The 12,969-nt window shown below is 35.4% G+C and overlaps 1 protein-coding gene across 8 annotated transcripts in view; it reads left to right on the plus strand.

Moving 5' to 3' along the window:
• Mp (collagen XV/XVIII-type protein multiplexin) overlaps positions 1 to 12,969 on the plus strand; it is a 232,390-nt gene that overhangs the window by 130,971 nt on the left and 88,450 nt on the right. The window contains exon 2 of one of the 8 annotated variants that reach the window (XM_029317422.2): positions 11,564 to 12,693. The exons of 6 other annotated variants lie outside the window; for them this stretch is intronic. In XM_029317422.2, the coding sequence (XP_029173255.1) occupies positions 12,499 to 12,693 (195 nt within the window). In that variant the 5' untranslated portion in view covers positions 11,564 to 12,498. Of the gene's footprint in view, positions 1 to 11,026; positions 12,694 to 12,969 lie in introns of those variants that run through there. One more of the 8 variants, XM_029317423.2, reaches the window with a different exon arrangement.

Consider the following 12,969-nt stretch of genomic DNA (forward strand, 5'->3'; position numbering starts at 1 on the left):
CGACAAGCCATGCGAAAATTTGCCTTTGCTCTCAATGCGCTTTGTCTACACGCTCGACCACCTCGCCACGTTACACTCGCTCGCGAGCTTTCGCCGTCAGTTTTATAAAGGTGTCACAAAAGGCGGGCACTGCGCTGCTGAAAATAGTTTTCAATTTGCGCGGGGAATTAATTCGTTTTCATGGGAGAGAGACTTGCGCTTTTTTTCTCCCTTACGCCCTCTCGCGTGGATTCCGGATTCATTTGAGGTCGCTTCGCGAATAGTCACCGAGTCGCGATTCTTCTGTCACTTCCACAAACACGCGTGTCAAAAATGAAATCTCCGAGCTCTCCGCTTTGAAACGCGTCCTACGTACGGAATCGAATGTCGGCGGTCGTCGCGGGTATTTGTATTCGGTTCGGCAAATATCGAGAGCGCGAATGCGGGGCCCCTTCGTGACTAACTTTCGCCCTTTGTTCTGGCGAATGCACTTTGGCAACTTAGGTTTATCTTAGCGTTCTCGTTTCCCAGGTCTACTCTTTCCTATAGTTGCTTTATCTATTTTACACCATCAATCTATGCGATAGTTCGGCAACGGATGCTGTCGCGTCACGAGCGAGATTTTTCACTCGCCCCTTCATTATTCGCGAGAAATTCTCAAACGATTCGGTATATTTACCAAGCCGCAAAGCAATCCAATCTTTGTACTCTGCGAATTTAATTCCGACAGAAAGTGCACGCTCATTTAATCGACAACCTCAAAATATCGTGCTTGCGTAAGCGGTTGCGAATCGTTGATAGGAACTCGATCATCGGAAGCAGCCGAGAGAGCCGTCGTGTGGAAATAGCGAGGCACGAGTGGAAAATCCGGAAATTCTCCGCGTTTGTAAGAAAATTACTCGCGGTTTTACACCGCAGAATATCAGCGGCGCGAGGGGGTTTGGTGAAAAAAAAAAAAAGAAAAAAAGGACGAGGAAAAATAAAAACGAGAGAAAAAAAAATAGCGCAAAGTGCAGCGCGATACGTTAACGAATAGTCTTCAGTAGAACTCACTGCTCTCAATTGACAGCTGTCGACGTCCAGAAAATCCGACGCCCACAGGGCATACGAGAGAAATATATACGTCCTTCCGCCTTTTTCTCTTTCTCTCTATTTTTCCGCGTTCGGAACGTTGCGCTTTATTATTTTCTCTTCATCTGCGTACGCGTTTGTCTCGTCCCGCGGTACGATAAAGTTTTTGACACACACACACACACACACACACACGGCCGAGATCGCCGAAAACGCTCCGGGATGGATTTTCAATTACACGTCGACGGCGCGCAACGTCGTAAAATCGAGTTACCGTATACGAACGCGCTGCGACGAACGCATTTCCGTCGTGTTTGACGCCGCGATTTCGGCATGCCCTGGAATTCGCGATTAACGTAGTCAAAGTGGTCGTTATGAGAAACTAGCGTTGGCACGCGAGAAAGTGTCAGAGAGCCCGTAAGAGACGATATCTTGTCGATTCACTTTTCAAGAGCTATTTTCGCGATTCGTCAACGGGAAAAGCATGAAGTATCATAAAATCGTGCGATCCTATATGATCGAAATTTTATCTAGATTTTTTTACATAGGATCTTGATATATTAGTGAGAGATAGCTTAATCCTGCGATTTAAAATTTGCGCTAATTTTCCGCTATAGTAAAACGGATAAGTGAATATGCGTTCTAAAATACAATTGTCAATCAAATTATCATATATCGTATATCCTTGAATTTACATCTGTGTAGACGAAGACGTTCTCGTGACATTCGCAATATTATCTCTAAAATTGAGGGTTCAACCAGATTATATTACGAGAGAGAGTGCGCTAATGCATTGCTTTGAAACGTACCATTAGTACATTGTACTTCTCTCGTCCATCGTTTCTGCATTCTGTTCTTCGTATTATTCTTAAAACTGCATTTTACAAATTACGTACATAATAGAAGGAAGATGATGTTACCAGATACTTATTGCACGTATATATTGTATAAGTGCGAGATTGTTCTCGCGATTCTTCGATGCATCATAATTATGCTAGAATGCATTGCATATGCATTTGAAATTGTCAGGTCACGCGATCTCTATATTAGTCGTTTAAAATTTTCGATATTATTATTGCGACTGAAATGCATCAAATAATCAATAATCAGTAATCAATGAATGAAACGCGATCAAACAATAAGAGAAATAAATTTTCCCCGGTTGAGAGCAGATCGCGAGGAAATCAGCAGATTATTGTGACATCGCGTAACGCGTGTCGTACAATGCAGGCAACAGTGAAGGCTACAGAACCGCATGGAGAAGGTTGCTACGCTCGTACCCATTTCAAAGTTGCAGGTCGCTGAATCGCATACATGTCGAAAAGTACTTTACGTCGGAAACAGCAGGCTGTAACCGATGGCTTTCTCAAGTTGTAACCGACGCTGAGGTTTCGTTTCGGCAAAAATTGAAACGCGATGCCGCCCGATAATTCCAATCGATCAATGCGCAGATATACGTTTTAATGTTATACAAACTATGTTATAGAGACTCATTTCTTTCCTTTAATACACATTTGCGGTTAAGTCGGAGCAATCTTTCGTTAATGCTTTATTTTTCATTGTAAAAATTAAATCGTATAAATATTATTTTTGCACTCAATTCTTGCAATCAAATCTCGAAATTAAATCTTGCGATGAAATGCCAAATGAATGATTTGTTGCATTATAAATTTTATTATATGTATATACGCGATGTATTATAAACGTATGAAAGTTTACCATATCAGGTCGAGTATTTGTAGTATATAATATTTATCAATAAATGCATCTAACAATATATATTTAGCGTATGATTGGTTAAGGAATATTATTTGATATTTTCGCTTTTTTCGCTTTTTGCTGAATAATAATTATATTATCCTACGTAACTGCAGAAATAAATCTATTAAAAGAGATCACTTATCGTTGACTGAATAATTAATTAATATATTGATTTTTTTGATAATGAGATATTTATATATATTCTACATATTGTGTTTGAAATATACATATATACCTAAAAAATGGTAGTAATTTAATCGACCAACTCTGGCAAAATAAGTGATCTTAATTTAATATTCACAACTATAGTGAATATAGTTCACGTATTAGAATATTGAATAAAGATAGTGATCTTTTACTACCATTTTTTAATTATCATCTGGTGACTTCACAGTTTTTTTTTTACATATACATCCTAATCTTTCGATTAAAATTTAAATTGTTCCAAAACATATTTTAACACGTGTGTTAACCAATTTATAAAGACTTCGCGAAAAAAAACAAATAAAATGTATTACGACACAAGTCTGGCACATTTTTTTCTATCGTGATCGAATAGACCAGTGGTTTCCAAAAAAAGCGTACTGAACTCAAAAATGCCTTTCCAATCTCGCATGATGTTTGTTCGATGACCCTAGCACGACACCGCTCGTTCGAACTGTTCAATTTCCGCGGCGGCACGTCACGGCGATGGCTTTTCTCGAGAGAGGAGGTAGGCAAAAAAAAAAGAAGTGGATGATCGCAGCGAGAAAATATCCCGGGAAAAAGACAAGAATGATGGAGCACGAATTTCGATTCTTCTGAACGTGTGATGGACAAAATGCGCCTGGGGCTTCGGAAAGTGTTGGTGATTTGTCTGACGATAATCGCGAAATGTCAGACCTCCATGTCATAGTTAGTATTAATGCGAATTGTTGCGAGAAACCGATATTTTGATAAAAGTATTATATGGTTACCTCTAATGAAGTCTATTTATATGTTATACAGATTATAACTGAATTCAATCTCTCTCGTTTATGATTCAAAATTTCAAAATATTTGTAGAATTTGAGGCCACAATATCTATATTCATATAATGTATTAAGCAAAGTAATATTATTGTTTCATTTAAGAAAAATGATATACTATTTTGAAAACATAAAGAAACATAAAATACTTTTTTACATAAAGTACATATGCATCTAAATATGCAACGAAAATAAACGCGAAATGTCACCTCACAATTTGTCGATTTATAGAATTATTAAAATGTCATTTAATTAAAACCACTGCATATGTTTCAAAATAGATTTTTTATAATCGAGCCACTGAGAGTATTAGTCGTTGATTAGGCAGATACTGTTGAAATGTTACATAAATACCACCAATTATCCGCATTCAGGCCAATAGCTCCCATTTACTTGAGATTATGGATTTGATCATCAGTAGTGATAATGACTAAATGTTTGTTAGCATTATTAGTAGGTAATCCTATCGACTTTCAATGAATTACGAAATCACGTTTATCATCGAAAGCTGCAAATCGAGCTTTTGATCTTTCGGTAATCCGCAATATCTTCGCGCTCTCTTTTAATTAATTTTTTATCGAAGTTTCTCGTGCTTTTGCCTTTGATGTGAAAGCACATTGAGACGTCGTAATTACGTAAGTTTCAAGTTAAATCCGGATTGCTATTTAATTTCACCATCTAACTAACCAGTCTTGTATCTGAAGTAGCGGATAGCACGGCTGTTCAATATCATTTCTTTGAGTCGTATTTTTACTAAAAGACTTTATAGTATATAATTTATAATAAATATGATTTGTGTTTATAGATTTTATAGATCCATTTGTACTAGCGCACAGAATATTATCCGTCAAACGAAAATTCAGCAATTATAATATACATATTAAATATTATAATGTTTAAAAAAATTGTCTAAAGAGCACGTTCATGGTGAATTAAAATAATCGTGATAAGAAATCGCGTGTTAAGTATACTATAAAATTAAACATTTTCACATTATTCGTAGAATTGGTTTCTCTTTATACCGAAAATGCAATTAGCGACAGTACTGATTTAATTACCTAAATCTCTGACAGAACGTGGAGATAACTTTTCAGAATTAATTGAAAAAGAATGAGTTGCACACACCACTGACTCGAACTGAAAATTTTTATCCGACGTCACGTAAAATCGGCAGAAACGGCCGTAGAAGTGTGTTCAAAAAAGTTCTCGTTTGTAGACTGTGCGAATTTGCTGACGTCTTCTGCGGACGTTGTTCCTGCTCTAATTAAAACGGACGCTAACTGACATAATTATTTCGTTTTGTTCAATCCGGTCAAATGCTTTTTTAGTTACCACTTTGATTATAGAACAAATTTGACATCCCTCTGATAATATAATAGACAATTAAATCATTTCCAATATCAATATGGTAAGGTTTGGGCATATTTTACGTTATTAAACTCGTCGTAATCACTCGTTACGATTGATTCAAAATTGCTCAATCCGACCAATAAAATGAATGAAGCCAATTGTTGTTCAAATTTGTTGTAGGACGTAAGCATTTAATGCGACTGCGAATTTGACGTTCGATGGCTTTTCAGCGTTATTATTTCACGTTTATCATTCATATACCATCCATCCAAATCCAATGTATACCATTACGAAAACGTTGTCTTTCGCTATTGTCAATAAACGCGGAAAATCAAGTATCATAACAATCCCCAATGTATGTAATTTGCTTGCGTGATAATAAATAGCAGTTAATCGAATAATACACTTTCTATAATAATGCCGCTCGCTCGGCCAAAAACAACTTTTGTAAAAGCTCTAAATGACCCTCGGTCGCATTGAGAGGGTGTATAAACGGCACGTTCTCCGAGGGAGTATACCGAATAAGGATACGCGAATATCCGGTTACGGCCGTGATATCACATGGGTGCACTTACGAAGTAAGGGTCGCACGATTGGCCACCTCAATACGAGTACGAAAGCGATGAGAGAGCAGCGAGAAAGTTAAAACTCCCTTTATGGGACTACTGGCGCATTTAGTTACCGAGACGACCGAATTGATGGAAATGCCTTGATTCGCGTAAATAATAACGTGAAAATCCGCACCAGTGACGCGAGTTTCACGCGCCTATATTCGTTCTTTCACGAGTAAATATGAAAACTGGTATACCGGCGCATACCACGTGAAAATTACTCTCTCCTCTTTCTTTCCTGCATTTTTCTCTTTGCACGTCCACGCGGGATAAATTTATTAAAAGTGACGCCTCCGCGCCGACGTCTCCACTACCACGAAAATACCTTGTGAAAGTGCATTCTTTCGCGTCGTAATATAGTTAAAATAAAATCATCGTGTGCCACTGTTATTCGTGCAAAATATCTTGCAAAATGTTTGTAAGAGAACTAAAATAACGAGCGTCGCACGCGTATCGATTTATAACATTTTAATATTTAAAGATTTATGGAAAACCTCGAGATAATACATGAATTTTTTCTGTTAATCTGATCTGTTGAAGACGAAAGGACCTAAATTCAAATTAAGTAAAAAAGATTTTAAAACAAGTTTGTTACACACATATACTTATTTGTTTTCTTAATATGGAAAATCGATAAAAATTAATTTAAAATTGTAAAAATTAAAGCATAAATAATATACGAATTATTGCAATGTTTCTGTATATATTACTATAATTTAATAGTATAAATGAATTAATATATGTATTTGAAATAGAAAAAGTAAAACTATTCGCTTAAATTATCTTTCTTATCACTGAATTTTTTAAATGATTAATATCACATTATTTATTTGTATAATTATTGAAACCTATTAAAAATCTTTAGAGATTTAAATTTCAGTTTGAATAAAAAATTTTAAATTTACATTTTTCTTTAAAAACTTCAGACATGACCAATAAAAACAATTATTTCTCTCATTATATATTTGCAGAATATGTAAATACTATTTGCATAAATGCAAATGATATGATTCTGGTCATTTTATTTATTTTTTCTTATATATTTCTTAGATATCTCTCCTGTTCATGTTTAAATTATATCAGTCGTTCTTGTAAATTGCTATTAAATAAACGATGTAGAATATAATAGGAAGAAACTCGTATTTGCTTTGTAATGTTTTCAATTATTTTTCTTATTATATAACATTGAAAATAATATTTGAAATAATACAAAAAATATTTATAATCAATGTGAATCCGTAAATACACATCAAATATTGTATAAAATTTTATATAAAATATGACTTTTAATAATCAATCTTTGTAAATTATTATTTTATTTAATAATTTCAATTGTCGCGTTTTAAATAAATCCTTTTTACACGCTTGTATCGTTTTTATAAAAAGCTATACGCACACACATAGATATTATAAGTATATTTTTTTAATATTTATGTAAATAAAAATTATATTATCTTTAATAGTTTGTAATGTACAATAAAACACACACACACACACTCTCTCTCTCTCTTTCTCTCTTTCTCTTTCGCTCTCGAATATAAAAAAATAATTTTCTTGGATAAGAGTCAAAAAATAAAATATCTTTTACAGATACGTGCACGAACGTAATAGTCTTGAAAAAAACCTAATATATGTGACGATACTCAGGAATTTTTGCGACATATTGGGCACGAGAAAAAGAGTACTGTCACTTTTTCGCAAAAATGTAGAATTACGAATATCGGAGGCAAAACTAAGTAAAAAAAACCATATAGATGCGCACGCGTATGAGAAAAGAGATATAATACATCGATTGCGTGTAAAGACTTTCCTTTTTCATGTCTTTTTCTACACTACGCTATCTGGAAAGTACTAGTGTTTTTATGGAGAAGAAGGCTAAGACGAAATTTCATCTCGTTTCGTGCTTACATACAGGGTACATAGAACTTCATGTCACATATAAAAGCAACTCCATCATTTGCAAAGAATAATATGATCTCTATCGTGTAAACTTTCTTTCCGTTTATGTCATTCTCTTATTATATTAATAATTTTAAAACTTTATGTCACATCAAGTTTTAACCTTTTTTTAGCTGTTATATTCACTACATAATAATTAATATAATAAAAAAAGTATTATCGGTATGATCTAGTTAATATAATTATTTAATGAATATGACAAGCCATGACATGTGACATATGACATGTTTAATATCAAAAGGTTAATATTGTATTATAGAATGTTTACTAATTTAGTTATTGTTAATTGAATTCAATTAAAATATAGATTTGGTAAAAAAAATATATTCTTGAATCTCTCTCTTACAATTTATAACAAGCATGCTTAGGAGGAGAAATAGAAGACGCGCCTTTTTAAATTAAATCTATAAATTTGTACTATACATTAGTATAATATTTTTGTTTTTATTTTATTATTACCTACATTTTTGTCGACAATAATTATAATTCAGAATTAATCATACCGATTATAGGTCTCTCTGTTTATATTTATTATTCCTATTTAAAGAATGTCATAATTAATATATATATATATATATATAACGATATGCTCAAAGAAATGACAATTTTTCGTATTTCTGTAAATGTGTGTATGTGACTAAGTCTGCTAATATATATAATAATACTTAACACATACTTTGAAAAATACCTAACATCTCTTTGAGAAACATTTCGTAACGTAAACGGAACAGAAAATTGAATTTCTGAGCTTCCCAGAAGGCAATGTTTTCTTTTCGTAGTAGAAATGGTGCAATGAAGTAATAAGAGTCGGCCGTAAAAGAAGAATAAAAGCGACAAACATAAAATGGATATAACAAAACTATTTGTGGCGGAAAGTTGAAGGCCATGAAAAGGAAAGAGAGCACGGCAAAACTAGGTAATTTTTCTTGGCACTTGACACAGTGACCGTCCCTTCATACACAACTCCTGAACTTTTTCAATCGAGAAGACTATATAACGGGGGAAATCCCACGATCATGATTAAATCATTACTCTTTATTTCACTCCTTTCTAAACAATTGATACTTTTTCGAACTGTACTTAAGTAAGCACTAACTGCAGACGAAGCTAATCAATGTTATGCTATGTGCGAAGCGTTAAGAGAGAAAAATTTGTTTGAAAAATATTTTTTTTATACGAAGTATATAAAATGAATGTGACGTCAAATTGCGAAAAACCGAAAGTAATGAATATTTTCGCGAGAATAAACCGACGACTATTTAGATACGAGCATAAATGCATTATAGAACTCGTGAAATCATATAATCAAAGGATCGCTTTAGTTCTCTTGAAATTTTTCTTGAGAAAATAAAGAAGATAGAGACACGAATTCTCTTGCAAACGCCGGGCAAACTGTAAAAAGAGTAAGCGCAAAGAAATTTCTTGAATTACGTTTGCGGAATGAGAAAAAACAGTGGGAATGGAAACTGGCAAAGTCTACACCGCGAAAAGGACATTTACTGTCTGCACGAATCGCGTAGATTGTAAGCGTCATATTCTAAATGAAGCACTGGCGCTCCGTTTACATACTTCTTCGAACTGATTAGATATTCCATCTTTCAAGCTTTGTTCCCGGAATCATTCTACGATCCCTCTCCCCGTGAAAGAAAATCGCCGCGGGTATATTTCTACTATGGTGGTTTTTAAAAATATGCTAGAGAGAGATGTAGAGATTGTTTGAACTCTTAGAAAAATAGTTCAATTTTACCTCTGACATTACATCCAACGAAAAACTAAACCCAGCACATATGTACACGCACAATCTTATTATATATCCACTTTTAATTATCCTCCTTTATATGTATGACAGAGAATACACATCAAATGCGGATTTCTCAAAAAGCGCAACGCGACTTTAAAGATTCACCTTGTCGCTAATGATTTTATATGCGCACAGAAATACCGTGAAAAACGGTCTAGATGCACACGCGCAATCTGTATGAATTTCTAACGCATTGCCCACGGCATGACACGGCGTTAATGCGCTCTATCTCTTATTCATTGTAATTATTTTTTCGCAACAACATGTCACCGTAATCCAGCTTCCATTTACTGCGTGATAATTATCCCTTGAGCGAATATGAAATTAAAATATTCAGTAAATTAACGTATATGCTTCTGAGCCTTAAATGATACACAGACTCTCCAATGTGAGATTTCTATACGGGAAATATAAAATGCAAAAAGCTACGTTATTCAAACGAGCGTATTAAGTAATTCGCGGTTTTTCCTCGCCTGAACAAAATTATATGTCGACGGTATTTCACGAAGACGTTCTATTATGTTAAAATCTCAAAAGGATTTTCTCGCACGGGAAATAGCAACAGCTTTTTTTTAAATTCTTTAATGATAATAGAAAATTCAACATTTTTTTTCCAAAAAAATGTTATTATATTATATCTTGATATTATGTTATGCTTAATAATTATGTTACACCTAGAAAACTTTATAAATTATTGTTATTATTTAATTAATTAATTTAATATACATCTACAAATGTGAGTACAATCTCATTTATCCCGCTAATTAAAATCGAAGGCTTATAGAAAAAGATAATGATGCGATTACCAATATGATTCGTAACTATGTTATTATTTTCTGATAAAATTCTTTTTTCATAAAAATTTCATACTTCTTTTTTCTAAGATATAAATTAGTTAGAAAATTATAATTTAAGGATTCTATCGTAATATTCTCTTCCTTTCTTTTTTACAAAGGAAAAGAGAACTTTTGTTATTAATACCGCAGTTTTGGAAAAAAATATGTATGATATTAAATAATTATAACTGCAATTTAAATATTTCGTAAAAAGGGAGATGTATTTATTTTCAATAATTTAGAGATTGATGGATTCAAGTCGATGACTTTGTTTCTTCATCTTTATTCTCTCCTCTCGATCAAATAAATGTGCTTGCGCTCTTGCATTCGCGTCTACCATTTACCGGTGTAGCACAAACCAACAATGTAGACAGACGACACTGCGTCGCTTGTATAAAATGAAAATAGCATTACCGAGAAGGGATAGAGTGGATGGAATGGAAATAACTTTGCCGCGTGCCACAGAAACTCGGTGAAATTGAAATTTGTGTTTAAGATCTCGACACTATTCGACTCCGCTGCGTTACGTTAATTTATGTGGATGTCAATTCCGACCTCTAGCGAAAATGAGACATTTCAAGCAACGAGTGCTCTTTTTCGACCGGTTAATATACCTCATCCGCTTTTTTTCTAAATAATTAAGGTTATATTACTTGTATTACATCAAGAGATGGACAATATGGGATTAAACGCTTTATATCTCCTGGTATGTATACTTATCGTCGCAAGTTTGAATAATCGGAGCATTAAAAGCATCTTCCATATTTATCAGAAATTTCACCAGACTCTAGATAATAGCGTTGATAATGACGGAAAGCAACATATTTAATATGCAACGCTGCTGCGCGATCGCTGTAATATAGAAGCCGTAGAGTCATTATTTCTGCGATGTAAACCGCGATAAGTTCCCTCGACATTTAAAGGCCTTCAAAGTTCGTCTTCCAAGCGCGAAGGGAATACGGGAAGAGAAAGATAGAAGGGAGAGAAAAGGAGTGAAGGATAGAGAGACAGGTAGAGAGAAAGAGAGAAAGAGAGAGAGAGAAAAGGGGATGAAGTGGAAGAAAGAGATGTAGAGAACGAGGGCACGAAGTGGATTGAAAGAAAATCTAAGAAACTCGAGAAACAAGAAGTTGCGTCTTCGACCCTGCTCCGTTCCGCCTCGTGCCCTCATTATATGCATCCCTGCAGAGAAATATCGTCGCCGAGGTTATATACCTGGGGGACTGAAACATCTCCCGAAGAACTTCATTGTTGATTATTCAGACAAATTTATCGCGAGTTGTTATTGCGAGATAGCGCGAGCGCGCGCGCGCGCGCTTGTTCGCTCTCTTCTCTCGCGGCCGCGTTGAACTTGTTGATCCATGCATCTATCGGATCTGGCATCTGAAAGAATCGTCGCCGAAGGGACCCACCTTCTGGGAGAATCCTCGAGGGACGACGAGAGGACGCGTTCTTAAAATTGTCCGTGGAACTGAAAACGTCGACGACGAGCTTCATCCGAGAACGTGAGAGAACGTGAGAGAACGTGAGAGAGAGAGAGACGCTTGGGATCTTTCTTCTCGATCCGGAAATCGCTGCCCCGGAACGTAGCGATCTCCCGAGACTCTCGCGCAATCGTCGGCGAGTCCGTCCGGATGCGCATAAACGCCGGAGAAGTGATGCCGGAATCCCATTATCATGTTCAGCGTTCCCCTTAATTAATCTCGCTTCGAAGAGACGAGTGGCTTCCAAAATGATACACGAGGATTCGTCCGACATGTCGCCGCCGTCGCCATCGTCGTCGATATTCGAATGCGAGGAAGTGATAAAGTTATAATGATCGGGAAGGACCGCGACGAGGAGAAAAATTACGTATATATATATATATATTTAATCCCTCGATCCTCTCCGGCTGTATCGTCCCGCAACGCAAAGAAGAAGAAAAGCTATTCATATATACATAGATATATATATATATATATATATATACATAGATACATATATACCCATGTTTTTCCGATCCATCCCGCAGCGGATGGATAGTGTTGTCTGTTGAGTGTAAATTTCTATTTCAAACTTCGTTCACCGAACGCGCAAGTGATCGCGGCGAACGCTAAAAACAACAATTAAAAAAAGGGAGAAAGATGGCGATGGTAATATCGCCCCGCAGCAAAATCGTCACACTATCCCTACTGATTGGCATCATCACACTAGTGGCTCTCATTATAACGGGCGTGATCGGTATCTGGAGCGGAAACAGCGAGAAGAATAACGGCACGGGAACGAAGATGGTCAGCAGCAAGCTGCAGCAGATCACTGGGTACGCCGCCATGCAACACGTGAGTAAAGCATAGATTTGACCATACTTGCGAGTTACGATAAGAGCGACATCATCTTTACTTATTTTCTATTCCATTTTTATATCGATCGATCGGTTTCTCAAAAATAACGCACATGCGAATGAGTATAGCGGTTTTTTGTAATCTAACGTGTATGTATTCTTGATTTCGTGAGAACATGACCGAAATCTCTTTAATTGAGATGCTTCTCGTAAATGTATGAACTGAAAGAATTGTGGTAAATGAATTTTTATCACACAGAGCGATGTGAATTGG

Source organism: Nylanderia fulva, unplaced genomic scaffold, assembly GCF_048542155.1.
Source record: "Nylanderia fulva isolate GAGA-0341 unplaced genomic scaffold, ASM4854215v1 Scaffold1, whole genome shotgun sequence".
Lineage (NCBI taxonomy): Eukaryota > Metazoa > Arthropoda > Insecta > Hymenoptera > Formicidae > Nylanderia > Nylanderia fulva.